We start from the raw sequence: 25,389 nt of genomic DNA, 5'->3' as shown, positions 1-25,389 counted from the left end.
TTCTTTGTTGATATCTCCTCTATTTTTAAACCCTCTCTCTACACCATTTTTTCGTTAATTTCTCATTTTAAACCTCTCCACCCATGTTATTATAATGTTATCGAGCTGATGAGGGGTTTGGTCAAGTCAAATTTGATCTGACCATTAGTCTGAACTAGTGATATTGAATTTTAAAAATAAAAAAAATAAAAATATATAATATATTAGAAAATAGTTTTGCATTTTATTTGACCAATTGAACATGTCGAAACCAATCAGTTCGATTGGCCAAATTTCGTCAAACACTTATTCTGATATATTATTTACCAAATTAGGTTTTGGTGTAGAACAAGCTAACGAAGTTACTTGAATTTATATTTCATTTTCATAAACTGCTTCCTCCTTGGCCCACCATGTTACATGCACATGCATCCGCCGCCTGGCGCTCCAAAAATCATGCTTCACCTTTCACTCCATATATCCACTCTTCCTCATTTCCTACCACATAAAAACACTTCAAGAAATGAATAATGTTTATGTCACTGAAAATATATGTAAATGAATGCATAGACGTAGGCATGCAAACATTCATGTCCAATTATTGTGGTATAGAAATAAGATAATGTCCTGAATATCCGGGCAATAGATTTCATGTCATCAAGGTAGCGAAGAATTGGTTTAGAGTGGAAATTGTGTTTAGTTGAAAATTCGTTAAATTTAATGTTTGTTTTTTCGGATCAGCCAGTTTGATCGGTTCGACTAGCTAAATAAAATTGGAGAATATTTTTTATTATATTTTATATTTTTGTACTACTATATTTTAATTTTTTAAAATCCAATCTAATCAGTTCAACCAATGATTGGAACAATTTTAATTGAATTGAGCCTTCACATGCGTGGTGGCTGTCCCAAAAAAAATGAGCACATTCAGAGGAAATGGTCCAAGGAACCAAACGTTCCCATTACCCCACAAATCAAATGTTTGGAGACTCGACAAGCTTGGCTCTGACTCACATGAGTCAGACCAAGCAGCATGTTGAGTTTAGAACAAAAAATGCAGCAACCACCCAAATCTAGCTAGTTCCCAGGATTTTATTGTTAATTTATATTTTTTATGACTCGACTCAGCTTTAGTGTCTAACAATCTCACCCTGAGTAGTGGTGCTGAATTCGGCTCATGCTCCCAGCGAGTCCCGGTTAGAGTCCTGGCTTTAAAATACTCATTGAATCCGACCTGCAAAGGTACATGGATTACTTAGTTGGCATCCCTGTGTGAAAGTGTATGTATGTAGTATGCATGTAAGCATGCATTACATGCATGACCTCTAAACAAATGTGATGTGAACATCAACAAAGTCTTTTCTCAACTAAATAAGGTCGGCTTGTGATGTGATCGTATCTAAAAAAAAAAAAAAAAGCATGTGGTGTCAAAAGGGAAAAAGATTGTAAAAAGGGAAAAAGATTATAACCAGGCAATATATTGAATAAGGTGGTCCGAGGAGCAAATCTTGCTAACAAATGTGAATTTCACATCTCCTACCAAATCTTTGCCGTGAGCACATGACTTGGATTACTTGCTATGGCTTCCAAGTTTGGTATAGAAGAAATGAAATTTCCTTAGAGAGAGAAACGAATGTGACTGCCATCTCCCCACCAAATCTTCCCATGACTTGGATTACTTAGAAGAAAGCAAATTTTGTTTAGAGAGAGAGAGAGAGAGAAACACCAAGATGTGACTTGGATTACTTAGAAGAAAGCAAATTTTGTTTAGAGAGAGAGAGAGAGAGAAACACCAAGATGTGATCATGATACCTACTGAGGGGACACATGTAACGTTTGGAGGGCGATAGAAGTTTGAAAGATCCCAAACAAAGGCATGTGAGTGCCCCTTTTGGATGCTGTTTGTTGAAAGGGCAGAGATGGGGCCCAACATAGGTGGGGATGTTGCAACCCCCGGTGGTCCACCTGCCGGAGAGTCTGTGGACCGTCGCCTGTTGAAAGGCTACGATTGAACGGTTTCTGTGCTTTTAATGACCCTGTCTTGCCACATGGCTGATGTAATAAACATGTGCAAGAGAGAGAGAGAGGGAGGTTTTAACCGTGCAAGTTACAGCATGTGTAGGAAATTTTGTTGGGTAGCAACTACGTAACGATCTTTTGTTGGGTATTCAAGGACCCTCAAATTGAAGAATATGTGTACTTGAGAGAGAGAGAGAGAGAGAGAGAGAGGTGATTCTTTAAAGGAAAAATTTATATAGAGCCCCGGTTTTAACCCATTAAATTAGAGCCTACTTCAAATTTTTCACTATAAAAAGTTGTTTTGATGCTCAAATATCATCAAATTGATCATCTTGACATCAAGATGAATGGACATGAGAAAAAAATACATTTCAAGTTTTGGAAATAGTGCATCTTGTAATACTTTTTTAGACTGTCAATTTTCAAGTCTTTATATATCTGCTCGATTTACACTATTTTTAAAGCTTTAAATTTTATAACTAAAGATGAAAATATAATTTAAGGCTATCACAAAACTTTCCAATATTGAAACCATATTTCGCAACATTATTTGAAGGTAGGCTCTAATTTGATTGTTTACAGCCTCTGCTCTATACAAACCGCACCCTTCTTTAAATGTCATCAATTGGAGTAACCATGTAACTCGGCCACCTTGGCGCTTAAGGGGGAAATCGATGAGAGTGATGGAGCTTTGTCGGAGTTTGTAATTTCCATTTAATATATAGGGAGGCAAATGATATTGCTGATAGCCTTGTCAAGAGGGGAGTGGATTTACACTTCATTTTCAGTATCAAATGTATCGCTTGTCTGAGACTCTTGTACTCATTTCTTAATCAATAAAATTCAGTATCCTTGTTTAAAAAAAATAAATAAATAAGGGTAAAGAGAGAGAGAGAGAGGTGTTTGCACTGCTAAGGAGAGGGGAGAGAGAAAGAGAGAGGTGTTCACATTGCAAGGAAGAGTATGTATCGTAACTCTTGTTTTGTAGGATACTCAAGACTCAAATGGAAAAATGTGTTCCACTAGAGAGAGAGAGTGAGAGAGAGAGAGAGAGAGAGAGGTGTTAACTCTACAAGGAAGAGCATGTGTAGCAACTAGGAACTTTTCTTTTGTTGGGTTGTTGAGACTCTCAAATGGAAGAATGTGTTACACTAGAGAGAGAGTGAGAGAGAGAGAGAGAGAGAGAGAGAGGTCAAAACTACAAGAATGATTGCCTAGGATTTTTTTTTCTGTTCGAGTAGTAGACTCTCAAAAAGAAGAATATGTGTATGCTGTAGAGAGAGAGAGAGCACTGATAATTTGTGTGGCGCATAGTCACTAGAGGTTGTGTAGCAGTGGGGGACCTTGTACCCTTTCATATATCCACTTGGTGCAGTTTGTGTCTCTAACTGACTCTTTAAAAGAGAGTGTGACTTCACATCCAAGGAGGCCCCTGTCAGTTTCTTATCGACTAGTCGATGAAGAAAACTCCTAGAGAGAGAAAGGCATTAGAGGATAACTCCTGGGGTATGTCAGCCACTCAAAGAATTGTGCGGAACATAGCATTTAGTTTTGAAAGAAAAATTGAAGGGGTAGTTACAGACAGGGTACCTTTCATGTATTGGAAAAGGGTAGCCTGAGCATGAGGCCCTTGCTTTCATGTTTTGGAATAGAGTAGTCTCAGCATGAGGCCCCTACTTTTGCAGATCAATTTTTGCCCAATAAATATCGAACCCACCCTAAGAAATAATTATGGAGCTTCTAAAGTTACATAAAACTGGTACGAGGTAAAACTTTCAGAATTGTATGTTGAGATGACCTTCAAGATAAAGCACTCTTGGGCTCAAAATCCTCCTTTCAAGATGGAGCACTCAAAAATAATTCTTCTTAGTCTTGTTCGCTCTAAATATAGAGAAATGAGGAGGCACCATAGTTTTTCAGTTGACGCCCAGCCTCACCAATCCACATTCCTTTCAAAGAAAATGGAAGGCTTTCAAATAAAATGCCTTGAGAGAGATGGGGCCGTGCCCTTTAAGACTTGAGAGAGATAGGGTTCAATCCTTTGACTAAGATAACTTCCATGTTTTAACTGAAACGCCATACCTCACCCTTTTATACCAACTTGGTTTTGCTCTGTGGAGCATCAACAGCAGACACACACCATCTAATATATGAAAGAGAGAGAGAGACAGAGAGGAACACTTAAGTTCCAGCAACTAAACTGAAACTGGCATGATGGGAAAGGGGATAAGGTTGTGGCAGCAGCACTTCTCATACCTCAGTTGCACGATATGGCTTCCATTCTTGTTGACCACTTCAAAAACCGCAAACCATTTCAAAATGGACCTCAGCCCTTTGTACCAACTAGCCTATTAGTACCACATTTTTTGCTAACAACCATAAAGAATCAATTAAGAATTGGGCCTAGACTTGACTGGTTAGCACTCAGCAGTTAAAGTTAGCAATGCTACATCTCAACTTCAATTCTTATCACTAAAATATCCAAAAAAAACAAAAATAACTGATTTCCATAAATTAGGTGTTCAAAGCCGCTCCATACCTAGTTTTGGTTGCCACAATTGGGCCGCATGCACACGAGTGGTAGAGAGCTTCAAAGATACTGCATTATACACACACATCAGGGACTCAAAGACCTTCCAGAAAATGGTCAATTTTTCAATGTTTTCAGAGCTCTAAAACACAGACAAGAATCAGAGGCAGTTTGCTTTACATGGATAAGAAACTATCCCACACTAGATGTCCGAGACATTAAATTGCCAAGACAAAATCTTAATACATGAAAATGATTAATCTCTCTCTCTCTCTCTCTCTCTCTCTCTCTCTCTCACACACACACACACACACACACACACACATCTCTCATGAGGAGAAACGAATTAACGTCTCCCAACAAAATCAATAACATTCCCAAAATTGCTTTCAATCAACATAAGCTTGGATAGAATTTGCTTGATAACTTGAATGCCTCAAGATCTTCAATGACCCAGCCATACTTGGCTTGTTCTTGTTTACCTTCTTCCATGTTGGTGGTGCACCCCCATACATGAATAGCAAGCCGACAACACTTCTCAGACTCGCCCTTAAAGTAAGCATTGTACCACTCAATAACATCCTCTTTCTCTATTCGTTTCAGCTCCTCGGCTTCCATTTTCGACATGTTAAACAAGTACCTGAAATTGAATGCACAAGAAGCATAAAAAACTCGAGAAAAAGTTACATCATAATCAATATAAGGTTTCCATGTTCTTCAATGGTATATATCATTGATCATCATAACCGGCTCTCTCTCTATCTCTCTCTCTGTATTTGACTTTTGAGCTGTACCTCTTATAGAATTTCTTCCGCATCTAAGCTTACTCAACTGCATCCCCTACTAATCTCACCGTGTTTTATGATGAAACAGCCCCTAGTTGCGAGAAATGCCTATCACTCATGCGGCCACGATCCTGAATAAGGATTTGGTCACTGTAGGTGTGACCCTACGGGTCACCTCCAGCTAAAAATCCACCTAAACAGTTTCTTTCTCAAACTTTGCATACAGCCTCATTTGATCCCAGTAGACGACGAGAAAATGATTAAACAAGTAAATAAATAGTCCTGAACAATCGGTTGTTGGAAGAGAGAGAATCACCGTCAAAGCCATGCAATGGCTTTGTTTTTGGGCTGGATGGTGGTCATCGCCAGAACTGGACTTGGACAGCCCAGTTCGCAATATGACCTTTACAGTGTCTACCCCATGTAGAGTAAATCCTTATGCCACAAACTAACCAAAAAAGAAAAACCCTTATGCAACAATTGTTGTTCAAAAATTAGTAAAGGTAGCATGCCTAGACTGCATTGCACCGAGCTATACAAATAGCTGTCCATAAAATGCCACAGCAAGTGAAGTTGCAAATCAAACTGTAGCATAGGACCTATTATCTCAAAAAAAACTGCAACAAAGGACCAAGAATAGACCTTGCAAAAATGACATTTATTTGCACACAAAACCTGTCATATGTTGTTGAATAACATTGAAGAATGGCAAACTTCAGAATTCGCGGTAAAAGATATTAATAAATCTTCAAAAGGCTAATTTTGCAAGATGAATTCAATAATTTCTTGCAGTTATCTCAATGAAAAAGGAAAGAGGATAACAACAAGAAAGCATATGCACTGAAATCATCTAAACTGAAAACCATTAGAGCCAAATACCTCCTATCAAATATTTGTCCCCAATAGTGGTCGGTCTCATATGAAAGGGATGGGTCCTTCTCCAGCTTTTTTGCAATCAAACCACTTCTGTAATTTTCAAATGATCTTTGATCAAGTCCATCCTGTGACAATCAATATTAGTTCCATCCATGTCATAAGACCTTGCAGCCAAAACACACAATATAGCAAATTAACATTCTCTTTCGGTTTTCAGAAGGAATAGCATGTGGGACTTATGGCCTCACTGAGGGTATGGCCTTAAATAGAGCAGAATGGCGGGCAGAATTCGTGCAGCCGACCCCAATTAATTCGGAAAAAGCTATGATGATGATGATGATGATGAGAAGGTATAGCATGGGCCTCATGGTAACATTCAGAAACAATATATTGCAAGGGAACTTCTGCTACTCTTAAGGACACAATTATGTACACTAGGGAGAGTTAGTCATAAGAGAGATTTGAGTTAAGTATAAGAAGCATCAACAAGAGGTTGGAGTTGCCTTAGAAAACTCAAATAGTGTTTTCTTTAATGTATTTTATGTGGTCAGCCAGGCCACTTAGAAAACTCAAATTGCATTAGTAACTTAACAATAATTGTCCTGACAGTGGTTGCAATGCTCATGCAGTGAGATGGAGGCTCCTAGCTTGAGAAAGAGACAACAAAAGATCCCACAAGTTCTCTTTAATGCAAAAGTTGAAACCTTGGTCCATTGGTTCATCACAGTACATTGGATTTTGGATTACCGTATGCTTTCCCCCTTATTATTCTGGATTTAGAACCTATTGTTTGAGAACGAAAAACACCATCCGTCTCACAGGAGCAGACTAGGAGGGGAGGGGTGGGAGACCATGTTACGATGGGTTTTACCTTTCCCATGAAAAGTTAAGAATAATCAAAATAAAGAAAGAAGAGGAAAGACGATTATTACCTTTCTCCTTTATTTTCCTTATTTTCTTGTTCTTTGTTGGTTAAGCTTGAAATGGAAACCCAAATGCCCAAAGCCTAAGGTCCAAGACTAAATAATCCACACTCTTGTACAAAAGCTCTGAAGCTCAAACCCAACCACAAGAGTAAACCACATTAAACTTTGCTCCTGTCTTTTCCCAATTATTATATATTAAAACATACCAGTACTTCTTGCAATTTGTCAATGAAGTTGTCAACTCGTTCCTGTAAATAGAGCGGACCATAACGTGATGACTGGACACGGAAGCAAAACCCAATCACCCGAAATGTCATTCGTGGGTCGCACTCAACAACATATCCAAGCTGCTCTTTGGTCCTACATTAATGTGAAAATAATGTCAATTATATCAAAAAACATGCCTCAGTCTTTTGCGAACACACTTACTCTTAAAGACTGATTGAAAACTCACTGGTCAGACACTGGAATCACCTGAGTCAAATATTTGGTATCCCAGCGATTACAGAGAGAGACAGCCAAAAATTGGGCGAGTCTCCCTATCCCAGGGCATCCCATGATATTCTCAACGAAAATCGGCTGCATCAGACATAAGAAGCGGACTCTGACACGACCAGTTCTGTGATGGACTCGGGTCCAGGAACCTGGCAGGTTGGACCCCGAGTCTGTTTATTTAGACAGAGTATGAAACTATAACGTAACCCATTGGAGTATTGCATACAGAATACAAAATGAACATCCATCATCTATTCTCAATGGCATACGGTGGAGATTCAATCTAATGTACGAGAACCAATATCCCAGTTGGCCCAACTACAGTTAATCTCATCAGGATCGGACAGTGGATACCATTGAAGTGTCATATACTATACTCCATGGGAATCTGATATACTTTCAATCTTTTCTACTAGAAAAAGCACATTACATGCCCTAAGTTAGGATACAGAACTATGCTACTAAAAATTACAATAATGGTATATATCCTTTAGATAATCCACCATTACAACCAGCTTTCAAAAACTTGGCCAAGTCCACTTGGACTTAGCCAGGTTACTCAGCCTCGGCTACTAGTCGAAGTGAGTTCCTATGTACCCACATCAGGACCAATACAGTACTCGAATGAGTATTGTATGGACTGGACTCACCCAAGTACTAGAGATCTCAGGCAAACTCACCAAATTCTATGGTACTCCAGCGAGTCTGTATGGTACACTCATGAGTGCTGTTAAAGGAGAAAAGAGGGGCACCAACCCACTTATTTCATCTCTATCTCACTCATGAGTGCTGCTAATGGAGAAAAGGGGGGCACCACCCCACTTATTTCATCTCTCTCTCTCTCTCTCTCCCCAAAAAAAACCTCCCAAAATAATCTATTTCCCCATTGTTTCCAATTTCTTTTGAATTTTTGGGTTTTCTTTTTGCATTTTTTTTTAAGGAATATTCATGCCTGTACATCCTCAGGCGAGTCCACTTGGACTTGCCCAAGTTATTCAGCTCAGCAAGGGATAAGTCCCAGGCCCGAGCCAACTACTTAAACCTTGATTACAATCTCAAAGCATAAAAGAATATTCATAAACCCATTCCATCCCTGGTGGAATAAACAACTGGGACCCTACCTTAATTGATTAAAGCATGGTTCCCCTATAATTTCTTCAAAAAGATCAGCCATGACTCTTGATCTAGTCGACTCCACACCCTTATCAGGCTCAATTTGAAAATAAAGCTACAAGAGCAAGGAGAAACATAAAAGTACATATACATTCAAAGGAGAAAATTATCGAATAAAATTGATCAATTCTGTTCAACCAAATCAAAATCATTGACAAACCTCGACTACAGAGTTAACTTCTGAGTTATTCTTGACATTAGCATTTCGAATAAGGCAGGTGCCTGATGGTAGATGCAAAACTCTTTCTTCATGTCTCAATTCTTTTGGTAATGGTGGTACTGGAAAGATATCTCTGAATATATTGGCAATATTAAGTGCCTCTTCTTCTAAAATGTTGCCATGGCATATACCTTCAATATATAACTGTATAGAAGATAAAAGCACATTTCAATTTTCAGGTAAGTAAAACATTTAACAAGAATAAATTAAAGAGCGTATGAAAAGGATAAAGAATTAAGTACTTAAATATGATCCAAATTCAACATAGGCACACAATGGTAAAAGCAGAAAAGCATGCTATAGTCCACTGGGGTCATCGTTAATGAAATGCTGCAAACAGTGATGAAAGAATGGGATCCACCAGAACAGGACATGACCCCAAATCGTGAGTTGTACCCTCTATCAATGTCCATCATTTCATTGAACAGTAATAAATCCAGTTGTCTATAGTCTTTAGCAGTCCATTAGCTTATAGTATAATTTTCCAATGAGAACTCTTCATATACCTGGGAAAGAAGCCTGGGAATAACGTTTTTAAGATCACTAAGAGATGTATCAGCAAGGCAAGAAAGCTTGTCATCAACATCCCAGAATTTGTTACGAAGGACTTGCAGTCTCAAGTACGAGGAATGATTTAAAGGCTTCATATTGGAGTTTCTAAATGTTCTCTCCATATTCTCTTTAATAACCTGCAACATTGGAGATGCCAGCGACTATGAATAAAAAGTTTAATTTCTGAGTAAGGGCATAATTGGCAAAGATAAGACTCTGCAATTAAAGCCTAGTTTATTCTGCAAAAAAAAGGGAAATCAGAAGATACACAAGCCATTCTAAAATGCATGAAGGTGTCATAAATTGCAGGGTCTGGAGATGGAACCCAAAATTTGATTTCAAGAGAGATTTCTTTGTTGCTCATGAATGATGCAAATCAAAGACAGAAGTGATGGATAAGTGGACAATTAGTACCTTAAAATGATCTTCAGATGGCAGAAATGATCTTGATATACTCAAGATTTTGGATAGAAGAGTTGGAAGCTTATCATTGAACCCGTAAAGTTTTACCTCAATCCGGTCCCCTGATATTGATAACGAGGTCTCCAGCTTGGCCACATCAGCCTGAACAAAGTAGCATTGAATGTACACCATTCAAGTGGGACAAAGAAAAAAAAGAGAGAAATTTCCTCCGAAAAGTATGGATAAGAAAAATGATCAAGTGCTAGAGATTATTTGAAAAGATCCTATACCAAATAGGAATCAAAAACATCAAATGTAAAAGCCTAGCTGCATCCACAACTAGTAGTAGTGCTGCTGGCAATAAACAATGACGAGCTGGCAATAAACAATGACGAGCTAAGTTTCTGAACCCCATTTCCATATATAACAGATATTGCTTAATACAAATTTGAAACAAGTTAAAACCGGAATATAATGGCAACCTCCAAATAGAATGATTTGGCTATCTCAATGAAAAAGAATAGGCAGCCTATTCCACTCCTAACTTTATATCGAACTAATTAGTCAGCTATTCTTCAATGATAACCAGGACAACAAGATTTGCAATTACAGTAACAAGAAGAAAATAGAATCATAATTTGTAGAAAATTCAAAGCAACTAAACCAAGATACACTTGCTTAATTGGTACTAAAAGTGAACCAAGAAGAATTAAAAGATGGGAAACCTGAGTGTACCTGATACAAAATCTCATTCAGCTCATCTCTAAGAAGACTCACAAACAACTCAGTTAGAACACACTGTTTTATGCAGGTGTAAGCTTCCTTTACAGTTATCAAAAAATAGGTATTTGCACGTGGGACTTTGAACGTTGTGTCCAGCTTGTACCATAGCTTCATATTTGGCTCATCAATAATACATTTTGGAATCTCTGAAACCCCTCGATCCTCTGACTCCTGGGAACTTCGAATGGAGAAGTCACAAGGAACAAACTCATTCTTTTGAGGCAAATGCAGTGATGGGTCAATTTCCAGGGGGTTTCTCCACAGTTCTAAAAGAGATGGCTGGATGGATTCTTCGGTATATCGAGAACCAAACCATGGTTCATATTTGACAACTGTAAGGAGAGAAAGATAAAACACATGATAAGAACAAGGTCACAGGGAATGCATGAACAAAGCCTAGATGTTCATTTAAATCTACAGAATTTGAGTACAATCAATAAAGTACATAAAAATAATGGAACACACATCAGAAGAACAAACGAAACCTTGATAATAAGCTATTAAAAATTTTGTATTTAGAATTTGAACTCGAAGAACTATATTCTTCAAGCCCTTGGACAGCCATCTTCATGTTTTTAGCACCATAACAGTCGAGTCCCCTCCAAGTGTCCTTTTTGCACCAGGAATCATCCTAGGATGGAAAATGATCATGATGCCCATTGTACATTAGATGCATTTTGACAAGACATTTTTTGCCTCTGAAGCACATCCAGATATTTTACTGAGTAGAGGAACAGTACTTATGCCTGAAGGTAAGGCTTACCCAATGATTTTGCAATGACAAGAAGTTTCTAAAACAAGATCTACAGCATATGTAATGAAAGCAATCAAATACAGTAATGGTGGATCAGATCAACTGTATTCTCAGAGGTTTGAAACTAAGTCCAACTTTCATGGGGTCAGAATCCATGAAGAAACCAAAATGCAAAGAATTTAAGGCCATGCAAATGTAAAGCAGAATGGATGAATCAGATAGGAACAAGGTTACCTTCCGGTTTCTTATCAAAGGACTTAGATAATATATCAATCCTCATATTGTCTGGTGATAAGAAGCTCAAAACATGTTCCACCAATCTTTCATCCCATACTTCAAAAGCATAATCCCCATAGATGATATGTTCCTCTGGATATAAAAGTAAGTTCTCTGAAAAACAAAATTATTAAAGTCAGCAAAATTCAGATGAAGTCAAATTTTCATAACCAGAAGAATAGAACATAGAGATGGAAATTGCATATTTTATGTACCATTTATGTAATACATATCACAAGAGTAAGCCAGAAAGAACACATACAGAGAAGAAAGATCCACTTATGGCCCATATGGCTTAACCATATGCTCAGTCACAACACAACTAGTAAAATAGAAGAAATCAACTAGTAGTAAAAGTCAAAAAGGCAAATATCAAAACCTGCCAGCTCTGCCGCATACTCATCCTGAGGTTGCTCCTCTGCAAATCTAAATTCCATATTCCCTATATCTTGGAGCTCCTTAAATACCCAAGACTGTGGACCTGCTTGGCATAACAATCTAAGATACTGATAAACAGTCCCAACTACCTCAAATGCCTGGCAAAGGATACAATTAATGAGATACCCTTGAAGAAAATGAGAAGATAGAGCATCAATCATACATAATTTCTCAGGAATATTTTGACTGTTGATAAAGATAAAAACACTACATTATACTATTAATAAGCAACAAAATAATAATAAATAAGCAATTCTAACAAACAAGAGGGTTTAGGTTCCCAGTGATGAGATGAGGTGTAAAAAATAAGCTTCATATTTTACTATTATTTAGCAACAAAATAGCATCTAGAATGCAGATATGGATATTCATTATTATTATTCCTAGTATGTTCTTGGGAATTAGACTATCTGTTCTGGCATCTAGAATTCATCATAACATATTTTACCAGTTTTTTTTGTGATTGACATATTTATCAGTTTTGACATGTTTAGTAGATATTCTGTGTTTCAATGAAATTATCATTTTATAAGAACAAACTGGGTCAGTCTCATATAGAGATACTTTTTATGTCTCATACAGACACTCTTTTTTTGACACTTTAATGTCTTCATGGATAATATTTACTCTAATAGGATTCTTAAGAGTTAGTTCAATACTGATACCTGGAAATCAAAGTTTGGTTGACACATCAGTTGGAAACAAGGCCATGAGCCTAATTTTCACCATCAAATGGGAAACCATGAAATTCTTTGAAGTAAAAATTATCAGAATAGACTCATATGCTCTAAACAATTGCAGCCTTCGTCATAGCATTCTCATGTTTCAAGAGTGACAAGCATTTAGAAAAGGAGGAAGTATACGACAATCCTATGGACTATGGACAGTGGACAATACAAATCATAGTCTGTTGGGTAATACATTCAAAGAAGCCATCGGTGTTTAAAACCATGGAACCGGGTAAGGAACCCGGCAGTGCCAGGTTCCGAGTCGGCTTGATCAAGACTTGGTCAAACTTGGTCAAAACTTATGCACGACTCAGTCAACTCGGTGAGTACTCAGTCGGACTTGGCCAAGACATGGACCATCCAGCAGAGTGCCAGTTCCAAGAGACTCAGGCAAGTTCGAGGATGGACCGGTGTTTGCAAAACCGGCCTGGTAGGTCCAAAACCAGCCGGTTGGGCCACGAACCGGCCATTTTTATTGCTAATCGGCCAGTTACTAACCAGACCGGTTAGCCTCTAGAACGGGCGTTTTTTTTAAAATAATGGCCATTGGCAGAATAACGAGCGTTATTTGCAAAAGGGGGCCATTATATATTACAGGAAGCCGCGATCAACTTTATCCAGCTTTTTGGATTCGATTTTCTACTATTTTTCGTAGTTTTTGGTGCTTTATTGTTGTATAACACTATCAAATCTCTATAAAACAATGAATTTCGATTGAAAAGCAAAAAAGAAAGAGATTTGGGTATTGAAATGGCAGATTTTCAAAGCTTTTGAAATTTCCGTCATTTTCTCAATGGAAGCTTCAATACCGAATGGATCTTAATAAAACTTGGAGATTTTAAATCATTATAGAAGCATTCATCATATGCCTATTTCAATTTGTTCAAAAAAATGAAGATTGGGGGTTGATTTCGGCCCGAAAAGCTGCTACTCGAAGAACTTGTTTTCGATCCAAAAAAAAGATTTTTGATCGATCTATTGCTCGTTTTTTATCAAACTGAGCTGTGTATTTTGATCATCAAGGCTTCATTTGTCAAATACAGTATGTATGTTTATTTATTATTGACTAATTTTTTATATAGATTTTTTTCTTGCGTTTTTGTCATGAAAATTTCATGAACTGAAATTTCCAATATTTCTTGAAGAACATTCTCAACACTAAATGGATCTTAATGAAATTTGGGGGTTTAAAATCCTAATCGAAGCATTTATCATATCTCTATTTCAAATTGTTCAAAAAATGGAAGATTGGGGGTTGATTTTGACCTAAAAAATTTGGGGCTCTTGATGATTTTGGCTCAATTTTAAGGTTTCTTCATAAAATTATGTTTTTTGATAAAATTATGCTTTTTTTATAAAAATATGTTTTATGTGATGAATACGACAAAAAAATATATATATATATAATCTTTTTTCCCTAATGTTATATATTTTTTCTAACAAAAAACAAAGGTGTATGATATATTGCATGATAATGTTGCGAAATCGAACCGGAACGGTTAACCAAGCATGGGTTCGGAAGCGATTAGAACCAGAACAGGACTAATCGGGCGGTTAACCAACCTAACCGGTCCAGTAGATTTTTTTTTTTATGGGTCAAAACCACAAAAAAATAAAAAATAAAAAAACATAGATTAAGTGTATACTATTTTATTACATACAATTATCTTACAAAAAAAAATTTGGGCAATTAACCAGAACGCCCTTTCCACAAAGCTCAAAATGTCACAAAGCTCAAAAATTTCAACAAACCAAAACCCCCCTTCAACATTACTCTGCAACAAGTAATTAAACCAAATTTTGGGTCCCAAAACTATTAGAATTAACCCAAAATAAAAAGAAATCCAACTCGTATGAAAAAAGATGCACTATTTTCCTACATTATTACAAATACAAGTATATCACACACTTAATAAAAATAACTAAAATGATCGAGCAAAAGATCGAAAAACATTATCATGCATTATATCATACACTTTTTTTGTGTTAGGACAAATATATAACATTAACAAAGGAAGAATAGATTTTTTCTATCATATTCATCACAAAAAACATATTTTCATAAAAAAATAATAATACTTTTATCAAAAAACATAATTTTATGAAGAAACCCTAAAAATCGAGCCAAAATCATTCAAAAACCCGAAATTTTCAAGTCAAAATCAACCCCCAATTTTCTATTTTTTTAACAAATTGAAATATGGATATGATAAATGCTTCAATTAGGATTCAAAACCCCGAAATTTCATGAAGATCCATTCAATATTGAGAATGTTCTTCAAGAAATAGCGGAAATTTCAATTTATGAATTTTTCATGACAAAATCGCAAGAAAAAAATCCATATAAAAATTTAATTAATAATAAATAAACATACCTACTGTAATTGCCAAATGAAGCCTTGATGATCAAAATACACAGCACAGTTTGATAAAAAATGAGCAATAGATCAATCAGAAATATGTTTTTTGGATCAAACATGGGTTCTTCAAGTAGCAACGTTTCGGACCCAAATCAACCCCCAATCTTCATTTTTTTAAACAATTTGAAATAGGCATATGATTAATGCTTTGATAATGACTCAAAACCCCCAAGTTTCATTAAGATCCATTCAGTATTGAAGCTTCTATTGAGAAAATGGCGGACATTTCAAAAGCTTTGAAAATCCACCATTTCAATCCACAAATCTCTTCCTTTTTCGCTCTTTCAATCGAAATTCATTGTTTTATAGAGATTTGATAGTGTTATACAGCAACAAAGCACCAAAAACTCCAAAAATGGCATAAATTCGAATCCAAAAAGTTGGATAAGGTGGATCACAGTTTCCTGTAATATATAATGGCCCCCTTTTTGCAAATAACGCCCGTTATTCTGCTAATGGCCGCTATTTTAAAAAAAAATGCTCGTTTTTAGCGGCTAACTGGTCCGGTTAGCAGAAAACCAGCCTTTTAGCAATAAAAATGGCCGGTTCGAGGCCCAACCGACCGGTTTTGGACCTAAAACTTTGCATGGGTGTTCTATGGACTACTTGCAACCCAAAACCAGGCCTAACCAGACTCGGAACCCCAGCGGTTCCGAGCTAACCGGCCGGTTCCGATTTAAATCGGCCGTTTTTGGGAACACTGAAATGGACTCATTTAATACTAGAAACGACGGACGGTGATGGAGCGTAGTCCAGCTCTGATGAAACACTCCCTCTATAAACTACATCAGTATCATCATTTCATTAGACATTGATGACCTATAGTTTTCAATAGCTTAGCGGATTAAGTGTCTTTCCTGTCGAAATAAATGAACAAGAAAGGTTATTGAAACAAGCACCTTATCTAAGCCTAAGTCGGTGAGATATATTGATACAACAAATATATAACCTATAGAAGATCGGTAGACTCCTTCTTCTCCAACACCAGCTGATAAAGAAGTCACCCACCCTTTACGTTTGAGAAAAGAATGCAAGCTGCCACTGCTCTCTGCAAATATTTTAGACAAGTTCATAATACAATGAATTAGGATTCCCAATGACGTAGTCAAGAGAGAACTTAGGCACAATAGGCAAAAGAAACAAGCAAGCTTCCAAACAAACAATAAAAAGGGAACCAAATCAACAAGTCCAATAACTCATCATTAAATGCTAACAGTTGGAAAATTTTTAGGGCCCGAAGAAAGAATGTTATCAAAAACAACCCCACAAACACATGCGCGCGGGTCCGCACGCACATGCACACACACCAAAGGAAAGTATAATATAAGCCAATGAGTTGCGAAATCCATTGCCCAATGGGTTTATCGCTATGTATCGAATGGTGGACAGCAAAAAGAATGGGGACCAGTCACTACCTCAATCGGCTGTGGAATTCCATAGTCGATGGATTGTTATATACATTTCTCAAAATCAAAATGGTGAGTAATGTCTATTCTCAACAGAAATGCCAACATTTGTTGACCATGGAAGCCAAATTCAGAAAAATATAAAAATCAAGTTAAAAATTTAACTATGGTTTTCTCATTATGGACAGTGGTGACCCATGGAATACGGTTTTTCCATAGTCCATTGTGTCATAGTATCCTTGCGCATTCCACAAACTAGTAAAATGATCATAAAAAATAAAGGATCCTCAAGATTTGGATTGCATACCATGCCCGATAAGATGAGCCAAGTAGTCCTGTGGCTTCTTCAGATACTCTTTATCAAGACATGGCAATTGCCAAGTTAAATTGAGAATATGTATATCTTTGACAGCTTCCAACCAGTATAATTTACCAGCATCCCATATTGGCCCGTTCTTAAAATTATCCCTCAAGCGATTACCTTCCCTGACATCACTGAATAGCTCCACCACCCAACTCTCCAGGGTTTCCAGAGATTCTAAAGTCAAGCAAAACAACAAAACGAAATAAAAATTTGCGTTTAAGGGTCATAGCTCTCATATCTACCTTTTTTCCTTTTTTTTTTCTGAATGTGGAGCTCATAAAATTGAAACAAACTACACAAACTACAGAAATAAAAAAGGAAATGAGAACCTATTTCTCCTGATAAAAAACACCATAATAAATTAAACCACACCAATAGAACCTGACCCACTGAGGATTCTTTTATTTTCTCTAAAAACAAAAACCAAAAGAATAAAAAGATATATATTCATCACTTGCTACCATTTTGCCCTTTCTCCAATATCAAGAAAAAGAAAATAAAGTCCTACCAATTGAGAAACACATCAAGGCATAAGAAGACCATTAAGTTATCGAGATGTCTTAGAAACTGAATTTTCTTTCTAAAAACTAAAAAGCATATAAAACTAAGTTAAAGAAAAGAAAGGCCTTTTCACAACCAAGTAATGTCAGTTCTTCAACCTGCCACAGTGGTTCACCTCAACTATCACCTCTAATGGCACATTATCTTTTTTGAAACTACAGATTTTAGCCTCACCTCCACCAATGACTACCAATTTCATTTGGCCACCAAGGTAGGTCTCTTCATACAACTTCAAAATCTGCTCGCGCATGTCAATGCCTTTATCCATTGCATCCATAAGGCTTTTCTTGTTCCCTTTAACACAAGTGGAAGGATATTAAATTTATTTTAACAAAGTTCATCCTGTAAAGGAATTTATCGAAATAGGCTAGAAAACAACAAGTAGAATATGAGCCTACCGCAAAAGAATTTGTTGAAGGGGTTCCCTGGAGTTGACGTGTGGCATTGTAGTTGTTGAAGGCGAGAACCATCGCTCTGTAGGTTCAGTTTGAATTCTGAAATGAAATTAAAACAACATGGTAGAGGTTACAAGGGAAAACTATAATATATAACAGAAACAAAATCAAAACATAGATCAAGAAACAGTTCAACTGGTAGAGTAGCCTTTTGTCAAAGACAACAACAAGGCTCACAATTAACAAGAAAAAAAATGTGAAAAATTTACTCATCAGTCCCTATAAATAGTGTAGTGAACATGGTGGCAGATAGCTTAGCACGTGCAAGATTTTGGAAATTTAGATTTTAAACAACCAAATTTTTTGAGGGAACGACCAACATTGGATCCTTTCTTTCAGTAATTGCTTCATTTTCTTTCAAGGAAATTCGTCTGCCAATCAAAAAAACCTGCATACATGCAGATACAACCATGTATAACACGCATGTATACGTCGTATTCTTGTGCTTGTCTCAGCATGGCATGGCATTTTAATAAATTACAACAAGTACCTGAATCCACTGCCAAAACCTCACGTTCCATAGCTTCAGCCTTCACTAGTGGTGAAATAAAGAACTGAGAAAATCTGGAAAGAGAGTTATCCAAGATATAATCAGGCACCACCTCCTAAGGATTAAGTTCGCCATTCACGTATGGTATGAATACAAGACCGGTTTTATATCAAAGCAATGACAGTTCCAAACAAAAAAAAAAAGGGTACTAGGAATTGCAGATGAGGTTACTTAACAAAGGACACGCACAAGTAAATGCAGCTAGCAAATGGCTATGAATAACATATAAAAGGAATAATCCATCTTATAAAACTAACATAACAAGAGGATCTAATGCAAAAAGATCTCCACTAACCTACAAGGTTATATTGGTAATTTACCTTTTCAAGGCATCCCTGAGAAATTCCCGATTAACTTCAAAATGGTAACAAGTATGCTCAGTTTCAGTGTAAGCATTCGAGGAACCTCCATGCTTCGCCAAGTAACTATCGTACTACAAGAAATAATAGTCAAGCTCATATGGAAGGCATAATTCATGCACACATTACACAGCCTCACTCATAAAAGTATACCAAAAAAAATTTCAAAATCATTGTAAAGAGAGTGACTTTGAGACTGTGTTTCAATGAGAGCATGTTCTAGTCATCTTCTCCATTAGTTTTGTTTGTGCCCAGAATGGGAAAAAAAACACATTGTATTGCAAGCAACGATAACATCTTTCTCAAATGATTGACTAATGGATTTATCAGTTCCGCCAAGAAGTAAGAATCCAAAGTTCTAAACAAACGGATCTTTTAAGTAATGACATATTCATTGACTAGTTTAATGCCAAGAAATTTGTCTTTAAAACTCTATCGTGACATGTTTCTGAGAAAAGACACTCTCCAAAAATACGCAAGATCAATTAGCAAAAACATATGCAAAATCAAGTAAAAAGGTTGCATCAAGATAGACGGCAAAAAACCCTGCCCAGTTTGCATATAGTTGGCCAACTCAGATTCTCAAATTCCAGACAACAAAAGGTAGTTATAACACACCTCATTCTCATCTGGAAATGCAGCGCTCCCCATGAAAAGCATATGTTCTGAACAATCGACAAGTAATAAAATGAAATTGGATTAATATGGCAATAAGAGAGACAAAATCCTTGAAAACTTCATTATTCTGAGATCCAAAAGAACATAAGCTTCAGCAATTTGATATTGTAAGTTTAAATAGCCTATGATGTAAGGTTTTACAATACAGTATGCCAATAGCTAGGCTTGGTAAAATATCACGTGTTACAAACTCAAAGTCAAGAGACCACATCTTAGGTTTTTATTTTTTTCTTTCTTCTCATTGGTAGTTGTCAACAACCTGGATCCTGAGCCCTCAGGAACTTATTTTCATTCATTAAATAATTACTTTTGGGAGAAAAAAAAGAGGTGATGGAGTGCACAAAGGACAGTATTTAACCATTTACAAACTGCAAAGAATCCATTCTCCAGACCAATTATGTTCTCTAGCAATGATACAAACCACGAATGCTCATTGTCTAGGTGTTATGTTTGGCTACTGAATCTGTCAACCGAATAGAAGAAGGGGAATTTTCTATATGTCCCCTCCTAGAGGAAAATTGTAAATGTAACTACCCCGACCGATCTAAATGGATGGCCAGAAGCAATCCCATGAAATTGTAACAAAAGAACAAAAGAAAACCCGCTACTGGCTGAGCCGTAACCCCTACCCGGGCATATTTTTCTCTCTACCCTAATTTCTGCCGAAATATCACCCCAATCTTCTCTTTCTACCCCATTTCTGCAGGAGAAACTCCCAGAGCTTCTCCCTACCCCCATTTCCACTGGAAAATACCCCAAAACTCACCGAACTTTTCTAATTGCCTCCATTTCCACTGGAAAATCACCCAGAAGCTCGCCAAAAACCCACTTCATCCCATTTCCACCAGAAAAAATTGTAGGGAAAATGCTGATATCTCAAAAAGTAAATAACTCAAAGAACCCACTTCATTCCGTATCAATGGAAATTCATCTTGAAATACCCAGAAACCTATTTCATGGTATTTTCTCTCTTTAAACTCATCAACTAGAATGCACAGCTTTTTCTATCTCGTCCCCAAAAGTCCACTCGATTGCCTAAAAAATATGCAAAAACCATCTCTAAGAAAAAACAGAGAGAGAATTCCTAGAAAGATAAACAATGAAAAGTCTACCAAAAATGCTTAGAAAACCATCTGCAAAAAAAAGTGATTTTTCTGTTCTTTTGTATGATTGTTAGTCAAGCAAGGACCTCTGGTTTTTCAGCTGGAAATCCGACATTTATCCTGCAGGACATTCAGCAGCTATGTTGGAGATGGGTCAGAACAACTGCAGGTTTTGTCTCTCTTTTCCTTCTTCTCTGCATTTTACCTGGTCTTCTTCAATCAATCCTGTCTCAAGAAACCCTTCTTAATGTCCTCCTCTTCTCTTACCCTCCAGTATTGGCCGGACAAACCTCATCCTCAACTTTTACTGTGTTTGTTCCATCCAAAACTCCAGCCCCTGAAACCTTAGCCCTATCCCCTAGGCTTTTCCGGTGACTTCTCTGACCAAAAATCCAGCCAGTCAAACCATACCTTGCGCAGAGAGAGAGAGAAACCCCTTTGATATTCCACCCATTGTTCAAAGAGAGAGAGAGAAAACAAACTACCAGCTGAGAGCCAGCATGGCCCCTCTACAAAATTTGTAAAGTTGTTAGGAAACCCTCCCAACTGTCCATTTAGATAGGCAGCAGGAAGAATAGGGACATATATAATTTTCCAATAGTAAAGGACTTCAAGGAAGTTTCCCCGTAAAAGAATCATAGGCCAAAATTAAAAATAGGGAAAAGTTTATATAGAGCCAAGGCTCTAAACAATCAAATTTGAGCCTACCTCAAAACTTTCACTGGAAGAGGTTGTTTTGATGCTCAAATATCTTCAAATTGATCATCTCCACATCAAGATGCATGGATATGAGAAAAAAATAAATTTGAAGTTTTAGAAATAGTATATTTTGTAACGCATTTTTGGACCGTCAATTTTAAATATTTTCAACTGTTCATAGATCTGCCAATCTACACTATGTTTTAAGCTTTAAACTTTATAAATAAATATAATATATAATTTAAGGCTATAACAAAGATTTCCAGTATTGAAACCACATATCTCAACACTGTTTGAAGGTAGGCTCTAATTTGATTGTTTAGAGCCTAGGCTCTATACAGACCACACCCTTAAAAATATGTCCTTCAACTACAATAGAAAAAAAAATAAACTACAGCAAATAAATGCATCTGAAGTAGCAATGAGTAAGCTGCTGCAAGCCAGTGCTACTAAGTGTCATAAGCATTCAAGAATGGGAGTTCTATTGAAAGGACAATCTAACCTAGAAAATGGGCAAGACCCTGTGCATCAAGAGGGTCTGAAAAGCTTCCCATACCAACGCACATAGCTGCTGCTGCCTGCAAAAAACACAGCAGTTAGGGTTCAATGGAGCATAACATTTTTTTTTGCTTATTGTTAGATAAAAGACAGTTCTTCTCTTTGCAGATATAATAAATCTATGGCTCATAGAACAAAATCACAGCACCTTAAAAGCCCTTTTTGCATATATGTGATTGCAAATGCAACACCCCATATCATTTCTTGATGTATCCAAGAGAACACTATTATTTCTAAAGAAATAGGTCAATGTAGAACTTGCACCATGTAACAAAGAAGAACACAGTATCTATTAGAAAATTAACAGTATATTGGAACAAGAAAGCCATGTTCAGATACTTAAACTCAGTGGCTGGCTCAGCCAAGGTCAAACTAGGTCAAAACTCAACAAGTTAAACAGTTAACACAGAATATCTCAAATTTTTGTGTGAAGAATTTTAAAAAATAGAGTGTTTTTAGTACGTAAAGCACCCAACTTGTGGAGTGCCATACCTCACATCTCATGAGAACTTTTGTAACTATTACCATATCTAATAATGTCGCCCTTTCAAACAAAAAAAGAAGAAGTATTTGTAGTTGTACTTGATCCCTACTCACCACCTAAGTCATTTAGCAATGCTGCCAAAATGAAGAGACCAAGTCCTGGTCAATTTAAGAAACATAAGGAAACACTTGGACACTTCTTGATATTTTATTTATATACCCACTCATTGAATGAATCGAGTTGACTCGGACAAACAACTTGAAACGATATTTTATTCGCTGCTACATGCGTGTGAGAAGAGAAGGAAGGGAAGCACTCTCAACTGCTCGTCTGATGAGAAGTTAAAAGACAGAGGCCTAGTGTGGACAGTACCATATTTCTGTTTAGGAGTAAATTAGCATGAACATAGACATTTCTAGTTTTCTTCCCATTTCATATGTGGTTTAACATTTTAGAGAGTTCTCCTAATAAGCGGTGTAGAGAAACAGCCCTAACCATGAATTGCAGAGCAGACCAAAATTTGTGTTCATTTAGTCATGAGTGAACATGGTAGAGAAGGGATTCTTTATTATCCAAGTTGGCCAGCCTAAGTCACCAAGTTTACCAAAAGCTCAACAATTGCTAATCCTTCAAATGCATGGAACTTGAGAAAACTTTTAAGAAGAGATGAAGCCTAGAATGAGCTGCCATTTCAATGAAATCCGATGGCTATTCAATGTTAAATTAGCAGAATTTGCGATTCAACCAAATTAGATAATGCATAATAATAAGTCGTCCTGAGCTAACATCATACAGTGAATTAAAACGCTTAATTTAAGCAAAGCTCAAAAGTAAAAATATAGCAAAAATTGTTCAATACTGATAAATGCATAGAGAAAAGCAAAAAAAGGAAGGCTGCAGAACGTGGATGACAAAATTGAAAACAATAAAAAAAGTTTATTCAATATGAATATTGGTCATTAACGGGCACAATTAGGCAGGGGAAAGAGCATCAAAAGAGGTCCATTGATGCCAAGTCCTCGCAATCTTAAGACCCAAAGAAGTAAAATAATAAATAAATAAGACCCAAATATAAAAAACGATCAAATCAAGAAGGATATGAACACATTTACATTCAATCAATTTTAGGGAGGTAAACTAACCTAATAAGTCCAGAAATAGGAAAAGAAAGAAAGAGCAGCCACCCTAATAAAATATAGCTAATGATAAACACTAAAAGAAAAGTGCATCAATTGGGGGCATAAATTGCCCAATGAACAGAAAGCAACCACCTTTTTTGTCGGCGAAACACCAGGACTATAACCCTTTTTCCCTTTTTTCTTGAATACTTCTTCTCCATCTTCTTCTCCTTCCTCTTCATTATCCTCTTCGTCATCATCATCATCATCTTCTTCTTCTTCTTCTTCATCCTCCTCTTCTTCTTCTTCATCCTCCTCCTCTTCTTCTCCTTCTTCTTCTCCTTCTCCTTCTCCTTCATCTTCTTCTTCTTCACTGAAACTTTCAAGTGCTTCATCACTTTTTTGTGATTTTTCAGTTAAAGAGAGCTCAGAACTCTGGTCTTCTGACAAAATCTCAGGGTCATGGACCAGAAGGGCGCAGAGGCCATTAGGGAGATAGAGTATCCTGTAAAGACGCTTATCAGTGGGGGCTTTCACCACTATACTATCAGACGAGAAACAGCCTGCAACCATCTCTTTCTCTCACTAATTTTCGATGGAAATAGAAACAGAAGACAGAGTTGCAGAGCTTTCTCGCTTTTATTTCTCTCTCTCCTTATTCTCCCCCTTCTCTCACTAGTTTCCAATAGAAAGAGAAAACAGAGATCAAAATGCTTCTCTCTCCTATTCCCCTCTCCTTAATCTCTCTCTAAAACTCTACCTTACTGGTTGTCTCTCTAAAAAGTCCACCTCTCTCACTAGGTCCAATGGAGTGAGATCCAATGGGGAAGAGAGAAAACGCAGATGCAGAGCTTTCTCTCTCCTCTCTCCTATCCTCTGTCTAAAACATGAACCTTGCTTCCGCGCCCTAATCGCGAGTTTGCAGTTCCTTATAAATGTTCCGGGAAATTAGTTGAGAGTGCCAATTTTTCTGTGATGACTAAAATAGCCTAGGAAAGTAGGGTCTTTCGATCGAATCGTGAGGGTAGATATGTCTTTTTGTTCTTCAATTTCGGTGAGCGCGTTTGCTTGTAATTGTGTTTGTAGAAAATTATCAAAATGTATTAAAGAAACAAACTATTTAATTTTTTATTTTTATTTTTTATTTTTTTAGCTATAACTATTTAACAATTTATTTTTTGTTTAATTTCAAATATCTCATCAAAATATACACATCTCAAGTTGGAATAGTTGAAAATTGGCAAATTATTGAAGGGCGAAGTTTATATGAAGCACACACCTTGAAAACTTAAAGTACAACTCACCTTCTCACTCGACCAGAAGATGCTGGAAACTTTAAAATGATTTGGAAATCTATTTTGACCCGTAATTTATAAAATTTCAAGTTCAAAAAATAGTGTAAATTAAACAAATCTAGCACTTGAAAATCTTGTAAATGAACAATCTAAAAAATATGTTATAAAATGTATGGATTTAAAATCTTTATTTTTTTTATATCCATATATCTCAAAGTAGAGATGAACAATTTAAAGGTTTCCAACCATTGAAACAATCCTTTTGTAGGTTTTGAAGTACATCTTACTTCTAAAATATCAAGTTGATGCTTTATATAAATTTGTTCACTATTAAATAGTTGATAAGTGTATTTTGAATAATTTCTCGTGTTTTACCATCTATATATATTACAAAACCACTTAT

At 36.6% G+C, this 25,389-nt stretch overlaps 1 protein-coding gene across 16 annotated transcripts; it reads right to left on the bottom strand.

The window, feature by feature from the left end:
• Positions 1 to 207: 207 nt before the first annotated feature.
• On the bottom strand, positions 208 to 24,595 carry LOC18432284 (Insulinase (Peptidase family M16) family protein). 16 transcript variants are annotated; one of them, XR_016061768.1, is made up of 22 exons: positions 23,845 to 24,595; positions 22,034 to 22,109; positions 19,670 to 19,716; positions 19,013 to 19,125; positions 18,633 to 18,706; positions 18,086 to 18,181; positions 17,862 to 17,981; positions 17,070 to 17,300; positions 16,256 to 16,404; positions 12,150 to 12,306; positions 11,729 to 11,884; positions 10,693 to 11,072; positions 9,970 to 10,119; positions 9,510 to 9,692; positions 8,944 to 9,147; positions 8,732 to 8,838; positions 7,322 to 7,475; positions 6,193 to 6,314; positions 5,011 to 5,168; positions 4,538 to 4,597; positions 1,130 to 1,213; positions 208 to 477 (listed from the first exon to the last, which is right to left on the bottom strand). XR_016061768.1 is itself a non-coding variant. In XM_088875119.1 (21 exons), exons 1-21 carry the CDS (start codon positions 24,262 to 24,264, stop codon positions 4,342 to 4,344), a joined length of 3,183 nt encoding a protein of 1,060 aa, XP_088731245.1. In that variant the 5' UTR covers positions 24,265 to 24,595; the 3' UTR covers positions 4,016 to 4,341. The 16 variants fall into 16 exon arrangements, 9 of the variants coding, with proteins under 9 accessions (XP_088731245.1, XP_088731244.1, XP_088731246.1 ...); XM_088875119.1 differs by lacking the exons at positions 208 to 477; positions 1,130 to 1,213 and adding an exon at positions 4,016 to 4,367; XM_088875118.1 differs by lacking the exons at positions 208 to 477; positions 1,130 to 1,213 and adding an exon at positions 4,016 to 4,291.
• Between the last annotated feature and the right edge of the window lie 794 nt (positions 24,596 to 25,389).

Source organism: Amborella trichopoda, chromosome 8 (genome assembly GCF_054954075.1).
Source record: "Amborella trichopoda isolate Santa Cruz 75 chromosome 8, AtrichopodaSantaCruz75HAP2 v2.0, whole genome shotgun sequence".
Taxonomy (NCBI): domain Eukaryota; kingdom Viridiplantae; phylum Streptophyta; class Magnoliopsida; order Amborellales; family Amborellaceae; genus Amborella; species Amborella trichopoda.
Note: the sequence above shows the minus strand (reverse complement) of the source record. Positions and strands in the feature narration are given on the sequence as shown.

What these genes read in the sequence shown, in the direction of transcription:
- LOC18432284 (XM_088875118.1), bottom strand. Translation starts at nt 24,264, where the DNA reads ATGGTTGCAGGCTGTTTCTCGTCTGATAGTATAGTGGTGAAAGCCCCC. An exon ending in GGTTTTGGCAGTGGATTCAG is followed by an intron (nt 18,182 to 18,632) that starts GTACTTGTTGTA and finishes ATTTCATTTCAG; the next exon opens with AATTCAAACTGAACCTACAG. An exon ending in CACCACCAACATGGAAGAAG is followed by an intron (nt 4,598 to 5,010) that starts GTAAACAAGAAC and finishes TGTATAATGCAG; the next exon opens with TATCTTTGAAGCTCTCTACC.